General features: G+C 51.4%; 1 protein-coding gene across 6 annotated transcripts in view; it reads left to right on the forward strand.

Moving 5' to 3' along the window:
• The window catches only part of TSPAN14 (tetraspanin 14), a 59,064-nt gene extending 48,392 nt beyond the window's left edge, over positions 1 to 10,672 (forward strand). For 4 of the 6 annotated variants that reach the window (XM_076010181.1, XM_076010180.1, XM_076010182.1 and 1 more), the window contains one exon: positions 1,209 to 3,498. In XM_076010181.1, coding sequence (XP_075866296.1) covers positions 1,209 to 1,820 — 612 coding nt within the window. In that variant the 3' untranslated portion in view covers positions 1,821 to 3,498. Of the gene's footprint in view, positions 1 to 1,208; positions 3,500 to 3,521; positions 3,648 to 4,764; positions 4,810 to 7,270; positions 7,391 to 9,004 lie in introns of those variants that run through there. The other 2 variants (XM_012764708.3, XM_076010183.1) reach the window with 2 other exon arrangements.
• Positions 10,673 to 19,176: the final 8,504 nt, after the last annotated feature.

Below are 19,176 nucleotides of genomic sequence, written 5' to 3' on the forward strand. Positions count from 1 at the left end.
TTTAGTTTTATATTTAGATGCAAATTCATTTTTAAATGCATTCAGTTAAAATTTAAGTAGTACCTATTGGGGAAAACACATTATCTTTTTTACACTGTATTATTTCTTAAATATATTAGAACAAGCTTTCTCTCTCCTGGACTTAATTTAAAAAATAAAGCACATGGGATTTTTTTCTAATTCTCTTCTTTTAAAAAATATTATTTTCAGAGTCTTGTTTCTGTGTGAACAGAGATTACATTCTGGAGGGCCGTGTGTGTGTGTGTATGTGTGTGTGAGAGAGAGAGAGAGAGAGAGAGTGTGTGTGTGTGTGTATATGTATGTATGTATGTATGTGCATACATGTGTTTTTCCTCAGTTTTAGTTTGAACGGCTCCCCCAAATTTACCAGTTGCAGCAAAGCTGCTTAGTGTCCAGTATGGCCAACGACAGTGGCTGTGAGAACACAGGCTCTGTAGCTCTGTAGCCTTGGAGTCTGCTCTGATGGGAGAGGTGTGGACCTGTGGCTGCAGTGGGCCCTTATAGACCCCCCCACACACACACACACTGTTTGTGGCTGGGGACAGCCACACTTCTGGAGAGGTCTTTTTGCAGCTGGCAGTCACATACTTATGTGCAGAGTGGGTACGGAGAACATTGGCACCTCCAGAGTTGTAATGAGACCTGCCAAAGAACTCAGATGTCCTGCATGAGCCGTGTGACCTCAGGCAAGCTACACACCTGAGTGAGCCTGTTTCCTTGTCCTTAAAGTGGGGGTAACAGGTTAGTTATCTAGGCGCTTGGATGGTTGTGTATGCATGGGGAATGATTCAGATAGTGTCTGGGTCATAGTCTTTCTGGAAGGAGCTGACACCCTGGTGTGGTAGGACAGCCATTCATTCGCACGGTAGGGTTGGTTCCCTTCTTGACCAGTGAAGGCTGCTTCGTAGGAAGCGACACATTGGCTTAGAGCTTCTCATACTTTTTTATTCATTTGACTGTTACCAACAATGCAGTGACCTGGGTAGGGGTGAATATCCCCTTTTTACAAATGAGGTGAAGTTGCCCAGAGTCACCCAGCTAACATGGGATTCCTAGGCCCCAACAGGGTCTCTTGGGTGCAGAGCTCTCTGCGGCAGGCAGTGGTTCTGGACCAGGTGAGGGTGTGCGTGTGGCTGGGGCAGATTGGTGGTGTGGTGACTCCCTCTCCCGTCCTTGTCCCCGTGCAGTTCTGTGGTGCCATCGTGCTCATCTTCTTTCTGGAGCTTGCTGTGGCTGTGCTGGCCTTCCTGTTTCAGGACTGGGTGAGGGATCGGTTCCGGGAGTTCTTCGAGAGCAACATCAGATCCTACCGGGACGACATCGACCTGCAGAACCTCATCGACTCCCTCCAGAAAGCCGTAAGCAGCACCTCCAGTGGGCTCCCCGCCAGAGCGTGGGCCTTCCTGCCAGCATCTGTCCAGTGCTGCCCCAGAGCAGAGGCCAGTGGAGGACAGGAGCAGCTCCCTCCCCTGGGTGTTCTGCTTGCAGCTTGGCAGGCAGCAGGGAGGCCACGGAGGGGCCACCTCTGCCTCTGGTCAGTTCAGCTCTGCCTGCTCGTGGCTGCCCAGCAGTCCAGGCTCCCTCAGGGTCCCCTCCCCACATGGGACTGGGCAGGCAGATCCAGTTGGCAGGGGTGCAGCTGCACCCGTGGCCACCCTCTGCAGGTGCTCAGCCCTCCCCTCCTCCCGAAGGGGGCCCAGATCTCTCCAGCCCTGCCTGGTAGCCACTCCGGCTGCAGTCCTCCCTGGGACCTTGGGCGTTGGGTGCCCTGGGTAGAATTCATTCCCCCAGGCTCATGACTCACTGTCTGAGGCTATTCCTGTCCCCTTCCTCCCCCAGACCTTTTCCCCTTCCTGTTTGAGAAGGCAGAGCTGCCTGGAGGAAGCTTCCTCAGATGGAGAGGAATGTAACCTCCCTGGAATATGTCCCCAGGGCTTTGTCTAAGCAGTCCCAGCCTGTGGCCTTTACTCCATCTGCCCACCCCCCCCTCGTTTGGGGCTACACCTGGAGGCTCAGACCACAGTCCCTGGTCCCCTGGGAAGAACTCTTTCCAGGCTGGCCTTTGGGAGCCTCTTGTTTGATCTTTGTGCTGCCAGAAAGCCCAGCTGCCTCAAGAACCTTTTATATGGAACACTTTGGTTCTAATAAGAAAATAAATTAGCATTAAAAATAACTATGACCCATTTTCATTATTAACCCAAATTTATTTACCCTTATTTCATGTATCATGGGATCCAGTGAAACCCATTTATGTGACCAAAAATCCTTCCCGTGTTGTTATTACTGACTTATATTTGTCTGCGAAAGCCACCAAATCCTATATCTATTTTCAGATGTATCTCCCTGTTTTTTCTGTTCAGTGCCACAATTCTTTTTTCATTTTCACACAGCTTCGGCGTGCTGGTTTCAGCATGCTAGCAGTTCTACCTTGCGTTGTCTTAAAGACAGTGTAGTTTTCTCTGTTGCTTTCTTTTCTTTTTAAAGATAAAATTTCCCAAGGCATTCAGTAAATTATAGATATTTCTGGGGTGAAATATTATGTAATCATTAAAGCAACTGGGAACAATAGAGGTTGAGGAGTGGTGAGACGGCATTCTACCATAGAAATAGAAAAGGGGGGAGTGCAGAAATCCCAGTTGTCACTGTTGTGATTACTGCCATAACTACGATAACCATGTCAGCTGCGAGGGCAAGTGTGCAAAAACGAAATGTGCTCTTGGGTGAAGTTGCAGTTAACTTCACAATGATGCTTTCAGTGTGTTTGACTCTTACAAATTTTTTAGACAAATGAGGATTTTCTTTGCAGCTACACCAGATAACAGGAAAGGGAGGGCAGAGGCCCCAGGTTGGGCCGAGCTTTGACTGCGTTACCATTTATCCTAATTGTACTTCTTTCCTTGGGAGTAGACATTCCCAAGCTGCTTTTTGTAAAAAGGCAAAAAAAGGAACCAGGGCTAACTTGAAAGTTTCTCAGGGGGAAGACACGCTGCCTATGAGGAGGTGTTCTCTGGGGGCCAGCTGAGGACCACACCAGAGGTACAGGAGGCCTCAAAGGAGAGGAGAAGGCAGCTCAGGGCTGTGTGGGTGGGAGAGGAAGGACCAAGCTCCTTACTGAGGAGGGTCTGGGGCCCTGTGCTTGGGCCAGGAGGCACCTCTGAGTTAGCCTTGTGTGTTAGATGCTTTGGCCACTGTTTCCTCCTTTTTCTTTTTAAAAAATGTTTATTATGTATTTATTTTTAGCGATGGGGGTCTTGGCTATGTTGCTCAGGCTAGCTTCGAACTCCTGGGTTCAAGCAATCTTCCTGCATAGCTGGGATTATAGGCACATGCTGCTGCAACTGGCAACACCGCTTCCTTCTTAAAAGGCTGCCTGTGTTGCCAGCTCAGCATCTCTGTGCACGTGGGAGGTAGCAGGGTAGGCCTTGCTTTCTCTGTGTGGCAGATGCAATGCACTTTGGTATCTCCGGAGCCCCTGATGGTTCTGGCTTTTGTGATTGCAGAACCAGTGCTGTGGGGCATTTGGCCCTGAAGACTGGGACCTCAACGTCTACTTTAACTGCAGCGGCGCCAGCTACAGCCGTGAGAAGTGTGGGGTGCCCTTCTCCTGCTGCGTGCCGGATCCCGCGGTGAGTTGGCCTGCGCTTGGGCGCACGGAACCCCAAGACTCCTCCAGCACTCTGGGATCTTCTCTCTCATGCACACCCTGCCATGAGGCTCTTGTGGTTGCCTGGCCCATTCTGGCCTCTAGTGTTTTGGATGAAGCAGAAGAAAAACAGTATTGCCCCTACCAGGAGGGGCTCTCACTAGGGTGCCTGCCCAAGATGCTGTGCAGATAGTCAACCCTCTTTGCTGTCCTTTTTCTGGAGAAAATGCCTGGTACTCAGAAGTTCACAGGGGATATGGGGGTACATGTCACTCTCTGGGGGACAGCGTCTCAGTAGTGGAGAATTATTTCCTGCTTGCTCTTCACCTGTTTTCACTCATAGTCTAAGACATACGTCCTTGGGTTCCAGAAACTGGGTTCTTGGGGTGGAGGAGCTCCGAATTTTGCCTGAACTGAGCCTGAGCAGATCTGGGCCCCTTGTAAGCTCTCTGTGCAGTTATGTAATGCCTGGTGTCGGGTCACAGGGCTCCGAGAAGGCAGGGCATCGCTGCTGTCCCCACCTGGACAGGCTCAGATTTGCTAGAATTGCTCAGCTGGTGTCTGAGGTCTCCAGTGTGACTGTGAAATATTCTATTCTAGTAAGTGTTGCATTTAGCAAGTATAACTTTTACCTCCTAGCAGAGAGACTGACAAACTATGGCCCAGGGGCCAAATCTGGCCGCCTCTGCTTCTATGACTTGTGAGCTAAGAATGCTTTCAGCTACTTTTAAGTGGCTGAAAATATATCAAAAGAAGGATAATATTTTGTAGCACATGAAAATTATATGAAATTGAAATTTCAGTGTCCATAAAGTTTTCTTGAAATACAGCCATGCTTATTTGTTTACCCATTGTCAGTGTCTGCTCTCATACTACAAAAGCAGAGTTGAGTCTGTGTCTGAAATATTTACTGTCTAGCCCTTCACGGGAAAGGTTTGCCGACCCTGTCCTAGCCTGTAAGGTTAGCTGGCAGCGTGATTGAAGGACAATGGAATTTGCACAGGTGTTTGCTGGTATTTGAATTGTGACTTTTCTAGAGCTTCCTACTGCCAGCTTCTTGAGAGACCAAAAGTGACTTAATTCTTCTGCTTTTCTTACAGCAAAAAGTTGTGAACACACAGTGTGGATATGATGTCAGGATTCAGGTGAGAACCATAATGTGTACAACTTTCTAGGTTAACAGTTCTTTAGATTTTATTCCCTATGGTCCAGCTTCTTGATTTAACACAAGTGCACATTGAAGTGGGAAAACTAGGAGTGATTAAGCTCCAAGGTGCCACTTAAGCTGGGATTGAGCTGAACAGGGTTACAGTTGCCTCACCAACTGCTTCCTGAGTCAGTGGCAAGACCCCAGGAGCAGCAATGGGTGGTGATTTCAAGCCCTGTGAACTATGGTTCCCAAACCCCTAGCAGTGTCTGCATTGAAGAGTTGAGATGGGGCCGGGCATGGTGACTCACGCCTGTAAGTAATGCTAGCATTTTTGGAGGCTGAGGCAGGAAGATCACTTGAGCCCAAGAGTTTGAGACCACACTGGTTAACATAGACCCCATCTCTATAAAAATAATAACATTATCCAGGCATAGTGGCATGTGCCTGTAGTCCTAGCTACTAGGGAGGCTGAGTCAGGAGGATTGCTTGAGCCTAGGAATTCAAGGCTACAGTGAGCTATGATCTTACCACTGCATCCCAGCCTGGGTGACCGAGCAAGACCCTATGTCTAAGGAAAAAGAAAAGGTGGGATGAAAGTTTCAGGAATAAAGGCTGCATTTTTATGAGGCTACTTGGAGCCCCAGAAGATGTCTGTTTTAGAGGGGTTCAGGATAAAGCTGCAGGAGTGTGGGGCTTGGTCTGGCCTACACGTGGAGACAAAGGGGAGACTGGTTTGGGGCAGGGGCACGGCTCTGCCCTCCAGGACTTCCTTGAGGCCACAGGGAGTGGGCTCTCCTATATGAGGAGAAGCAGGACCCCACCCCATTCCAGTCCGTGTTCTGATGGCCTTTGGTGATAGGAATGACTGCTGCTCTGAAAGGGAGGGGTCTCAGGGACTTCAGAGACCCTTCTTGTCAGCCATGGACACGGGGGATGTGTGCCTGCAGCTTGGGACGCTCAGTCCTCCTTCAGGAACCTCTGTCTCACGGGAGTGAGCTGCTACAGACGGAATGTTCATGTCTTCCCCCAATTCATATGCCAAAACCTAACTCCCAACGTAATGGGCTTTGAAGATGGGGCCTTTGGGAGGTGACTAGGCCGTGAGGGCAGCACCCTCACGAGTGAGATCGGTGCCCTTATAAAAGAGGCTGCAGAGAGCTTATTCTCCCCTTCCACTATGTGAGAACACAGTGAGAATGGCTGTCTGTGAACTAGAAGTAGGTCCTCACCAGACATGAATCTACTGGCACCTTGATCTTGCACTTCTGAGCCTCCAGAACTGTGAGAAATAAATTTCTGTTGTTTATAAGCCACCCAGTCTATGGTTATTTTGTTATAGTGGCCCTAATAGACGAAGGCAAAGATCTGTATCAACATCAGCTTCCTCAGCTGTGAATTTCTTTGCCATTTGCTAGGGCTGCTGTAACAGTGTACTGCAGACTGGGTGGTTAAACAACAAACATTTGTTTTCTCACAGTTTGGAGGCTGGAAGTCCAAGGTCAAGGTGTTGGCAGGGTTAGTTCCTTCTTAGGGCTGGAAAGGAAGGATCTGTTCTGGGCCTCTCTTCCTGACTTTTAGACAGCTGTCCTCTCACTGTGTCTTCACGTGGTTTCCCTCTGTACGTGTCTGTGTCCTAATCTCCTCCTCTTATAAGGACACCAGTCATTATTGATTAGGGCCCATCCTAATGACCTCATTTTAGCTTAATTACCTCTGTAAAGAGCCTGTCTGCAAACAGGGTCACGTTCTGGGCTACTGGGGGTTAGGAGTTCCACATATGGATTTTGAGAGGACACAGTTCAGCCATAACACCACTAACGTGGAATAATGTTCCATCAGTGTTGACATGGGGAAGCTGACAGGTGGGGGGCTGGGGTGGATTACAGTCCATCGGTGGGCAGGGGCAGGGTGTGTACCGGGATGAGGTCTCCACACACCTGCTGACTGCACTGGGGCTGGGCTGTGGAGGGAGTGGGCTGGCTGGTGACTGTTAACCACTGGCTCTGTCTCTCAGAGCCAGGCTTACCTGTGGGACACGCTCTGAGAAGCGCTATCCCTTCCTTCTGCTAGCTCTTCTGACTCACAGAAGTCTAGGACTCCCTTCTCCCAGTTTCTCTCCCTTTAAAGGCATATCTTCTTCCCGCAGGCTCTCCTTTCTCCAGATGTGAGCTTTGAGAGAGTGTGCTGAGCAAATTGAGTTTTAAATCTCTGGAGGTTTGAGGAGAAATGGGTCGAAGATCATAGCCAGGGAGCCTTTGGTCAGACAGGCGCTGCGACAGCACACTGCCCGGGTGTATGAGCTTCTCCCAGAGACTTCTATCTGTCCTCAGCGCCTGCCTCCCAGATGCCTCATTGCCACTGTACTTTGCCCTGCCCCCTGCTGGAGCCCTCTAAGGGACCAGGGTGGGACGTTGTGTGTGTCGTAGGGCCCAGGTTGATATGGTGTTTCCCTGCAGCTGAAGAACAAGTGGGACGAGTCCATCTTCACAAAAGGCTGCATCCAGGTGCTGGAGGGCTGGCTCCCGAGGAATATCTACATCGTGGCTGGCGTCTTCATCGCCATCTCGCTGCTACAGGTATGTTCCAGGAGCCCATGGCATTGGCAGGTGGCCTTTTTTCATTTGAGGAAGTTGGGCCCTTAACATAGAATGTCTGTCTAGCTTGGTTATGATATTAAGGAACCTTACAGAAAAAGAAAGGGATCCAATTGGATGTCCAAGCCTGAGCACGTGCACGTGTGTGTAAGTAATAGGAACAGGAGCAGGATGGCTTCCATAAATGCCATGTGTTGGGGCAGGGCCCTGGCGGGCTGTGACCATTCTCTCCCCAGTGGTCTGCTACCCAAAGGGAGGCCTCTCAGTAGGTGTGGGGGAGTGTGGATTCGGAGGGGTGGGGGAAGTGTGGCCCTGTGCAGAGCTTGCCGGCAGCCCTCTCCAGAGGGCCTTTCTGGAGGTTGGGGTCAGGAGTGCCCTCTGGGCGGGCTGCTTTGGGGTCTCTCCCTGCTGGTGGGAAGGTAGTGGTAGAATTTAGAAAGGTGTCAAGAGCTGAAGAGTGGATGGTGATGCTGTCAGTCAGCTGGGGTTTGAAGGAGGCTTGAGGCTCAGGTATCTCCCTCCCTATCCTGGGCTGGGGCTGTCAGGCAGCTTCCCTGTCCACACAGGACCCTCTGAGGCCCACTGCCCTTTGTGGCTTCTTTCCCCTTCAAGGCTGCACTTGTTCATTTGGACCAGATTTTACTGTGGACGGATGCTAGTGGCCAAGCGGGCAGGGAGGCCTGGGGTGGGTGGGCTGGCCTGTGTCTGGGGGTGGGGGTGAAGAACAGGTGGAGAAAGTCAAGAATTCACTGATACCAAAGAAACCAGGAGTCTTTCCAGTGTTGCCCAGGGCTTGTGAAAAGAAGCTCACAGCCTCTGAGACAGCTAAAGCCATTCTTAGGTGGAAAACACACCATTTAGAAAATGTTTGACTCTGACTTTGCCTTGAAGAGGGGACTAAGGTGGACTGGGTACATCTTCCTCCTTCAAAGGAAGACTGAGAGAAGTATCTAGAAAAGGAAAGAAAAAATTTACTTGCAAAGCGGGTAAGGGAATCAGACTTTAAAAGGTCTGGCTCATCACATAAGAACCACAAGAATTTAAAGGAAAAAAAGGCAAACTTCCAAAGGTTACCAAGTTCACATTAGTCTGTTCTTGGTAGAAAAACATTCATCTCTCCTCATGATTTTCCTATTCACTAAGGTCAGGACTTATAGTCAGACGTTAGCACAGCCCAAATTAGAAACAGCATTTGTTTTATTGTGGAACCCAGGTTTATAGGGAACATTCAAGATTTATCCTTTTGGGAATCAAAAGCAGTCAGAGTGACCCTGTTATTTTTGGTTTAACCCAGGGATAAGCGTGTCCTGCCCCGTGGTATGTGACATGCTTTGTCATGTTGGAGGCAGGGCAGAGCGTCTGTTTTGCTTTTGCTGTTTGCCTGTTTTAGGCTCTAGGGGTACAGCAAACTAGACCCCAGGACTCCCTTTCTGCCGGCGGGTCTGCCATGCCTCCCTGCTTGCGAAGTGTTGCTGTCTGTGTCCTCAGTCTCGGCAGGGTGGGTGGGGAGCAAGGTACCGTGGAACATCCCCCCCTTGCCCTCTGCCTTTGGCCCCCGGCACTGATGGCCACTTACTCTGGTGCCTTTGGTTTCAGATATTTGGCATCTTCCTGGCAAGGACCCTGATCTCGGACATTGAGGCGGTGAAGGCAGGCCATCACTTCTGAGGAGCAGGGCGAGTAAGCGGAGCTGAGCCACCCTGGAGGCCAACACTGTTCACTGTCACCAACCTGTGTCCAGAGGGGGAGAAGCGGCCACACCCACGGTGGCCAGCGCCCTGTCTTCAGCGTCAGCGTGGTGCGACCTCTCTGTTTCTGCTTGCTGGTGCTGAAGACTGGGGGGCCCCTTGTGACCTGCCCACTCTTGTGACTGCTTCCCTGCTGAGGTCTATCCAGAGACAGGAATGTGTCTGCGTGGGTGGTGACTCTGAGGGACAGACAGGGCTCCCATGGCTGTGGGGAGAGCTTGACTCGGACGCCCTGGAGCCCGTGTGCGTCTGTAGGACACCGTCTATTTTGGGTCATCCACATCTGTGGGTGGGCCATGGGTAGAGGGACCAGCAGGTGTGGACAAGGCTTCTCTCTCCATCAAGTCAAGCAGCCCAGGGCCCTGCTTACAGCTGGGGAGGAGGAGGGGGCCCTGGCGGACCTCTGAGTGCCAGCTGGGTCTGCGGTGGTGTGCGTGGATCCTCAGCCACGTCCACGTGAAGTAAGCCTGAGCCAGTGCGGGGACTGGTGCCACGGGAGTGCCTTGCCTGCTGCCCGAGTCTGTCAGCCTCTCTCCTGGGGCGAGAACCGCCTCCAGTCTCAACAGCATTAAGTACTGATGGCGCCAGGCGGCTGTGTGGGCGGTGGGCATGGCTCTCCACCGAGAGCCCACTCTCCTTTTCTTAAAGTGTGTAAATAGTTTATTTATAGGGGCAAGAGCGTTCTCACCCATTTCTTCATTTCCTCCTCCTTTCCTCTGCATTCTCTTATGAGCAGCCTTATGTGGTGTCCACAGCTAGAGCTGTCCCATTCAGTTTCCTTGAGTGTCTCAAGAGCCAGCCACGACAGCCTCTCCTTCCCTCCCCCACCAGGACGTGCCCTCTTCTTCCATGCAGCCCCACCCACACCCCCGACTTCCGCCTTCCCTCTCCCCAGCTTGGCCTCACTGTCTTCTGGTCTTGGTGCTACTGAAATTGTCACCCAGAACTTGAATCCTGGCCCTCCCGCCCCACTACAAGGCCAGGGACCCCAGCCCGAGATGGCCAGCCCGAAACCTTCGGCCAGGGCTCCTGGTGGCCACATGCGTGGGCCTGGCCTCTTCTGCAGCCAGGCCCTGCGCCCAGTCGCAGATACCAGGCCCAGGACGTTTTCTTTCTGACCTTCGTGGTAACTCCCGCCATAACTGTGCTCATTGGGTCCACCTTCCTGTCAGGCTGTCCTGGGGCTCACTCGTGGAAGTGACGTCATCTTATGTACTGAAGAGCCCCTGTGGGGGTGGCTGGGACATTGGTCCAGTGTTGGCTGGGCTGCTTTCTAACCTTCTCTGTAGCTTGTATTCTCATTGTTCAGGGACTGAGTGTGACCTTCAGTTATTTGCCGAAGTGTATAATCTAGTGTGGTGTATTCTGGTGGCTGTTTGTTGATGATGATGATGATGATATCTTTTTTTAAAACAATTCTCTGTAGACTAGGAGAAGAAGAATGCCTGTGTTTTTCGGAAGTATGATGCCTCTCTTTGACTGCCAAACTCTTTTATGGAATATATCTTTATATTAATGGTGGTGTTTTGGTCATTTTTGTTTCGGGTCACTATGAGATGGCACTAAGCATCTCAGTGGTAAATCTGGCTGCCAGGATGACGAGTGGGATAGTGTGACCAGACCTCACAGAGGAAGGTGGTAAAGGCAGTCCATCGTGGGCTCAGCCTGACGTAAATGTCTCGAATGTTTTTTGTGAGAGTCTGTGTGGTGCCACTTACAGTTATCCCTCGTCTGCAGGCTGCAGCTGGAACAAGTTCCCTGTGGCTTAACTACCCAGCTATAAGTGTGAGTGGGAAAAACTTTAACTAGGCCCACAGGAAACATTATTTTAGGCCATCTCTGTCCAGCCTGGTCAATGCTATGGATCAAGCAAAAGAGGTTGGGGACACTGGACGTTGCTACTGCACGAGCTGCGTGTTCTGACCTGTGGCCCCTCTGGGGAGGGGGTTAGTGGCGCTGCCCACCTCACTGGACGCCTCTGACCCAGCCTGCCCCCGGACAGTGGGTGGTGCAGACCCTCCTGCCAGCGTTGGCACCAAGAGCTTCCCGGCAGCTCCTGCTGGCCTGTCCCATCTATTCACATAGGCCTCGTTCAGGATAAAGTCTAGCCATGACTATTTCAGAATTGGGTTTGTTTTTTAATTAGTTTGTAAAACTTTGGGGCCATTTTCAGCTCTCTTATCTGACTTAGAGTAGTTGGATAAGGAAAGAAAAGAAAGCAAGGGTGGGGGTAACGCATAGGGGTCTCCAACAGGCTTGGGCTGGCTGCACAGAGGCACAGAGCCAGCCCCGTGCTCGCTGCCTGCCCAGCACTTGCTTGCCTGGAGTCCTCACCGCCCCCATCCTCTGGGGCCTTCTGCTGCACTCCCTGGAACCCACCCACATACACGCTCACTTTGAAGTATCAGGATCTTTTCTTACGTTTCCTGCTGCTCACCTGCTCTTTGCCTTGTTATTTTTCCTGCCCCCTCTTCCTGTCCCTGGCCTTCCTTTCCTCATCCTAAAACCTTGCCAGTGCCCTGTTGCTTCCAGGCCACTTCTTGCCTGGGCTCTCCCACTCCCCGCGGCTCTCTCTGCTTGGCTGAAAGCTGCTTATCCCAGCTCTCAGCCTGGGACCTCTCTTGGCCTCTGTAGTGCCTGGCACTCGGACCACCCGGTCCTCAAAGTCCCCTGCTTTGGAGGCCCAGGCTCGCCGGCTCTCTGACCCTCTGCCGCCCATCCTGCTCAGGCTTTAGCTGCCTCCGTCATCACTGTCTCTGGGGCCTCCACTTCCCATGGGGCAGGAAAACTGCCTGGTACTCGGATTCCCCACATGAACAATAAAAATTAATGTGTATAGAAACTTTCTGGAACAGAGGAAGTGCTCAGAGTACCTAATAGGTAATAAACTCATTCAGTCACTGGAACAACTCTGAGGAAGCCATTTTCATGCCTGAAACCTGAGGCTCAGAGAAAGGTAAGTTACTATCAAAGATTTGGAAAGGCTGGATTCAAACCCTGGAGGCCCTGCCCCAGAACCTCTACCTGCAGCTAAACCACCAGCCCTGAAGCCTGCATCTCGAATTGGTTCCTGCTGAGCGAAACCAGCCCCGAGGGCGGGCCAGAGCAGAGCCATTCCCTGAGATCGTCCAGTTCACTGGGCTCTGTAGCAGGTCGGCAGACACTTGGAGAAAATGGGGAGCATCCATTCTCCCCTCTCTGTGCTTGGATTCAGGTGCCTGGTTTGGTTTGAGGGACCTGGGCAAAGCATGGTGTTGCCCCAAGGAGCTCAGTCCCCAGAGGCCCTGGTTCTGGGCAGCAGGCTCACTTCTTTGCAAGGCCATAGCTGCAGGTAGCGCTAGGTGTTCAGTCCACAGACTGGTCCCTGGTGTGGTGCTGGGTGCTTGCTTTGCTGAAGCAAGGTTTGGTGTGGTGCTGGGTGCTTGCTTTGCTGAAGCAAGGTTGCTGGGGAGGGCAAGAGCTGCCAACAAGCCTGGGAAGGGCTCTCTGTGCTGGGCGGTGGGGCATCGGACCCCGCCTTTCAAGGAGAGTCCATGCAGAGGCCACTGGGGCCGTGACAGGCATGCATGCGAGTGTAGGCTGCTGCAGTGTGGGGGTGCTCCCAGCAGAGGAGGCAGTGCCCCCTGATGGCTTCTCAGCCAGCAGCCTCAGAGGAACATAGACTGCAGAGGATCAGGGAAAGGAGGAGGGTGGTTGTAGTGGTCCCAGGACATGAGGCATCCTGCTGCCATGGGAAGGTCTCTGCCCAAGTGGCAGGCGCATCAACCCTGTCACCCACTGGTCCAAGGCCTTCAGCTGTAGCGTGTTCGAGTTGAGGGGGTTGCTGCATAGGCTTCACGGGTGGGCCTTTCCAGCTGTAGGGTCATACAGGGTGTCCTCAGGGTCACAGGGTTTTTACGTTGTGTGTCCTGGACTATGGAAAACCGTCCCCCAAGATGGATCTTGGTAGAGGTGCTTCCCTGTGCTCAGGTCTGTCATCACGCCCAGGAGGGTGCTGCCCGGCCTTCCTGGGCAGATGACCACCTGCATCCCTGTTCTCTTTCATCTGGGTGCTCTCTCCAAGAACCTGGAGAACTACACACCTTTAGGGCCTTTTCAGCTCCTTATAAAGTCAGCAAGACTTGGCCTTTGCTGCTCAAAGCCTGCTTTAAAGGCATGTTCATTTTCAACTGCTTTTGGTGTCTCCAAGGTGCCTCAGGAAAACATGAAATCGGCATTGTAGAACTGAGACTAATGTGTAACCTTGGGAGGAGGGAACAGTTAAGGGTACATTTAAGTGTATGCTTGTTTGCTGAATTTGCTAACCTCAGGGATCCCAGTGTTGCAGATGGAGAAAGTGAGTATTCCTTACAAAAGGTCCCAAACAATTATTTCTTCACTCAGCTTGCTTTCTGGGTGCTGCATCTTTTATTGATTGAATGATTGATTGATTCAAGGTCTTCCTCTGTTGCCTGGGCTAGAGTGCCGTGGCATCAGGCTAGCTCACGGCTTCCTCACACTCCTGGGCTCAAGCAATCCTCCTGCCTCAGCCTCCCAAGTATCTGGGACTACAGGCAAGTACCATCATACCCAGCTAATTTTTTCTATTTTTAGTAGAGACAAGGTCTGGCTTTTGCTCAGGCTGATCTCAAACTCTTGCCCTCAAGTGATCCTCCCTCCTCAGCCTCCTAGAGCTCCAGGATTACAGGTGCAAGCCATCACGTCCAGCCTGTGCTTCATCTTATATTCCAGCAGGGGCTTCAAAAGCATGGTTTAATAACTACCAATACAAATTACCACCGTGGACTCAAACACCTTTTAAACTAGTCTTTTAAAAATATACATAAGTAAAAGCAATCTAAACATAAGGAGCATGTAAAGTGAAAAGTTTATCTTCTGTTCCCCAGAGGCAACTTATACTAAAGTATCTTTCCAGAAAACATCTATACATATTCAGATCTTCACAAACAGAATCATTTTACATGGCATTTTATGATTAATTTTACTTAATACACTGATCCGAGGTGCATTTTCATGATCACACCATCCATTGTAGGACGGTGCCAAGAGCAGATGGACCTTGCTCTCATGCCAGGGGAGTAAGTTTACAGTTGCGGTAACAGAAAACCCAATTCAGACTGGCCTAAACAATGAGGGCGAGGTTTTTGGCTCCTGAAACTGGAAAGTCCAGAGGTGGGGTGAGTTTCGGGGTTGCTTTGATCCAAGTGGCTCAGTGATGTCAGCGGGTTCTGGTTTCCTTTTCTCTCTGCCTTCCAGTGTTCCCTTCCTCTATAGGAGAGGGAAGGAAGAGGCCACCAGGGACAGACCTCAAGCCCCTTGGTACAGTGGTGGAGCCATTGAGGGAAGGGTCCCCCAGCCACTCTGCCCTCCGTGTGTGCTCATTCCTGGGAAGGCAGCATCCTTTAGGATGGGGGACGAACACCCAGGGTGATGCCAAGTCCATCGCGCTTCTGTGGGTGGATGTTACGGCCATGTGCTGTGTTTTGCTCTTACAAGGGCTTATTAAAAACCCTACAGTGTTTTGTTATTGGAATTACCTCTTAGCAGGGTTTCTAAGAAAAACATGTTTATTTTTTTAACTTATAAAAAAAAGGAATTTATTTCTTACAGTTACGGAGCCTGAGAAGGACAAGGTCGAGGGGCTACATCTGGTGAGGGCCTCCTTGCTGGTGGGGACTCTGCAGGCCTGCGGCGGCGCAGCGCGTCACGTTGTGAGGGGCCGAGTGTGCTCTACGTGCCTGTTTGAAAGGAGTTAGTTCTCCAGGGAGGTGGGCTCACATTTCAGTGAGTGGGTGCCTTGGGGCTGGGGCGGCCTGTCGCCGCCAGACCATTGCTGGTGTGGGTGCGGAGTAATAACGCCGCCTCCCTCGTGGGCTTGTTTCCAGGATTAGATGAGATGGGGTGGGTAAAGCATTTAACACAGGTCCAGCTTACTTAGTATGTACCCCTAAAATTATTGCTAATGCAATTTTAATGATCAGGGGGGATTTTATCTGTAGCTACCAGTCCCCATGGGTGAGCTGCCTGGGTTACAGCTCAAGCTTTGAGCCACTTTGAAATGAAATGGTCCACTTGCTTGCCCTTTTAGGAACAAGGCTTCTAGGTCTGCAGGAGCCTCGGCCGGCATTTGCGGTTTAAGGTGCGTTCGCTTCCAGCGCCATAGGGGCAGGCGGGCAGGAGAGGTGTTGCTTCTTGCCTGGAGTGCGGGTCCTGCCACAAACCAACACAACCGGAGAAGTTCCCCCTGAGCCCCCAGGAGCAGCAGAGTGGCTCTCACCTGCCCAGGGGACCCAGGAGGGATGGGCCCTGGGGAGAAAGGTGAGCCACAACAACCCCGTGGCGAACGTGCTCTGCAGACTGCAGGGCATCACGCTCCGACGCCTGGCGGACCCCATCTGGTCACACTCCTCCTAAGGAGAAGAGAGGCCCTGGCAAGTGCTGGCACTTGCCTGAGGCCTCAGGGTGGGGACCCGGTGCTCCCCTGCGCCTCCCTCAAGGAAGGGTGTCCGTCTCCACAGCCAGGACAGGCTCAGCGGGACTGGGCCAGGGGTTGGTGCAGGGGGGATGTGTGTGAGACTAGTGCATGGGCCCCGCTGTGCCTGTCCTGAAAAAAAATGTGGGTCTGAAAATATGCACAAACTACCGAAAGGTCAGGAAAGGCCAGGGCTTTGTTGTGAGGCAGTGGGAGCGTGGAGCACCTGGGCTCTGCACCTCACGGCGACACACCCGGCTGGCACTGTCCCTTCTCCACCCTACGCAGCCAGCCGTTTCGGCCACACTGTGCCTTTGCAAGGGACCCAGGGTTGCCAGCCACCTGTGTAGATGATTCTTTAGGCCCAAGCAGTTACTCAGCTGTCAGCAGGAGGGACCATTGTGTTTTCTTCCAGTTTTAGATTTGCTTTTCTTTGTTTTTTAAAACCAGCATAGTTGTGGTCTAATGTGGAAAGAATTAGAGTGGCCTTTAAAAGGGACTGAACTCCTTGTCCCTGAAGGCATGCAAGCTGGACACTTCCTGTCCAGGATGATAGGGGTGGGGCTGGGGGTGGGTTTTGTGCTGTGTGCACCATGGCAAGTCTTTTTTTTTTTCTTTTCGAGACAGAGTCTCGCTCTGTTGCCTGGGCTAGAGTGCTGTGGCTTCAGCCTAGCTCACAGCGACCTCAAACTTCTGGGCTCAAGTGATCCTCCTGCCTCAGCCTCCCGAGTAGCTAGGACTACAGGCATGTGCCACCACGCCCAGCTAATTTTTTCTATTTTTAGTTGTTTGGCTAATTTCTTTCTATTTATAGTAGAGACGGGGGTCTTGCTCTTGCTCAGGCTGGTCTTGAACTCCTGACCTTGAGTGATCCTCCTGCCTCAGCCTCCCAAAGTGCTAGGATTACAGGTGTGAGCCACCGCACCTGGCCCACCATGGCAAGTCTTTCCCTCTCTTAGAGGCAGTGAGCCTGCCCATGCCCTCTGTTAAAGATAATTTTTTAAAAAAGGCATGACTCATAAATATTACATGCGCACATGTCAAAAATTTTATTTAACTCATTAATTGAGAGAACTGGTAAGATTAACAGCCAGTTCAAAGGAGAGATCACAATGAGCCATAAATCTATATGAAGAAAAGGAATGTTGAAACTGGCTTTTTTTCCAAGAGGACAAGGTCAATTGAATCTCATTCAGGTATATTGTATGCACATCTATAGACAAGAATTATTTTGCTGTACAATTTAGTTGTAAAATAGCTAACTGTACAATTTAGTTGTACAATAGCTCAAAGGCAATGAAAGTCTGAATCAGATAACTGGAAGGGTGTGCCTTAAACAATGTATAGCTTTCCACTGGAGTCACCTAGAGTTCTTTTTGCTTATCCCAAATTTCTTTCCACCTCTTGTCTGCCTGGCAGAGCTCCCTTTTCAAATGGGACCCAGGCAAGAATCTCTTACAGAGAAAAGAGAAGCCTGGGGCTTAGAGTGTCTTCTGGGTGCCCTAGGTAAGGACCACCACTGTGGGAGGCGTTCCAGGGCCTCTGGCCGTCCTCTCATTAGTGAATGGGTGGCTCAGGCCTTGTCTGCTACCCAAAGAGCCCAAGCATCTACAAACCTGCGTTAGATCTGTCTCCCCATCTGCTCCTGCAGACATCTCAACTGCTGCCTCCAAAACTTACCTTCTCTTCCCCCAACCCCAAATTCCATCCACACCCTAAACTGCCCCTCCCCCTTTCCCCCATCTCAGCTGAGGGTACCACCATCCACCCAGTGGCCAAATCCAGGAATGTGTGTGCCACCTAGGCTCTGAGGATGACATCAGCTCCTCTGTAGGTGGCAAAACATCAGGTCACCTATTTTAAAAGACGTCATCTAACCAAGAGATCCTTAAGGCTTGGGACTGAAGGAGGAATGTAGGCCCTAGATGCCCCAGTTCCCTCCTCACCCAGAGAACCCAGACCCCCCCCCCCCCAATTTTGTTGTGCCCCCAAGGCCAATGGCTAACACCATAGTACAGGCTTGAGGCAGCGGAAGGGAGACCTATGGGAAAAATTTGAAAGACTACAATCACAAATTTTAAACACATGCCTGTGCTAGTTATGAGAACTGTGTTGCAGGGAGGAAGGAGAGAGTTCACCAGGGGGACCCCAACACCTCAGTTTCTTATAGCATCCATTACAGATTCTCTTTTATACTACCAAAGTCCTCTCATCCCCAATCCCGCAGCTCCCAGGAATCACCTTGAGATCCACAGAGAAGGGAAGTAACCACCTAGAATAACCACCATGGAGTAACCCTGGAATAACCACCATGACAATTTCCAGTGTCGTTTTCCCTTCTTTCTTCTCTTCCTGGGACTCCCCTTGTTTGCAACGTGTGCATTCCAATCTCTCTTCAGGCATAACTGTGTGGAAGTGCATTTACTTCCCTTCTCTGTCCCTCCCAGAGTTTCTGGTCCCACAGGCCTGATGGGAGGGACATAGAATTTGCATTTTTAACAAGTGCCCGGATGCTGCTGCTGTGGGGACCACACCTTGAGAACCACTGCCCTAATGCATGAGCTGCGGTGCTGCAATTACTACCCCCATTTTACTGAGGAAACAGTACCCGGTCCCTGTTTCTGTCATTTGCGCAGTGCTGCCTTCACGCTGCACTACATCAGTGCCTGCCCCACACCCCGCATCCTTGCACTCTGACTGTGCCATACGAGTTAGTGTTTTATCTGCAAGTTAGTGTTTTATAGCAATCTGTTTTAACCTGCCGGTAGGTGATTACAGCATAGAGTCGGAATAGACTAATTGTTATAACAGACATCTGCACCCTGGTGGCTTTGAAAAATAAGTGTTTATTTCTTGCTCATGTTACAGTCCCTGGTAGGTTGCTGGGAACTGCAGCGGGGAATTCTCTGCTCCACATAGTCTTTCAGGGATCCAGCCTCCTTCCATCTCGTGGCTCCACCCTCCTCTAGCTGTTGGCGTCTTCTCCAGTCAGATGGCAGTTGGGGAAGAAGATGAGGATCTGAGGAACTGGGGCTAGATGGCACATTCTGTTGATCAGAACTGAGAAGCCACATCGAACTCCAGAAGGCTGGCAAAGGTCTAGATATGTGCCCAGGAGGAAGAGGAGATCAGGTATTGGAGGACAGCACTGATCTGTGTCCCAAGTCCTATGGTTTAGGGAAGTGAACCCTGGAACTGGATTTCCTGACTTCCTAAATCTCCCTTTATGGGGAACTTTGGGCCTAGTCTGTGGTGGGTGGGTTTGCTTAGCTCACACCCTCTGCTCAGCCTTCTCTGCTTCACAGGGTGGCCTGGGGGTGGTGGGTTCCTCCTCATGCCAGGTGGGGCGTGGGCTCCACAGGGCCAGAGATGTGTGTGTTCTGCGTCCAGACTGGGGGCAGATGGCACGATGATTCCTGCCAGTGCCTCCAGATCACTGGGGAGGGGTGGGCCCGGGGGCAGCTCCAGAGTCAGGCAGCAGCATGGCCCTGGAAGGACTGTCTGGCTGAGGACAAGAGCCTGAGGGGGGGGATGGGGGGTGGGCGGGA

Source organism: Microcebus murinus, chromosome 14 (assembly GCF_040939455.1).
Source record: "Microcebus murinus isolate Inina chromosome 14, M.murinus_Inina_mat1.0, whole genome shotgun sequence".
Classification (NCBI taxonomy): Eukaryota; Metazoa; Chordata; class Mammalia; order Primates; family Cheirogaleidae; genus Microcebus; species Microcebus murinus.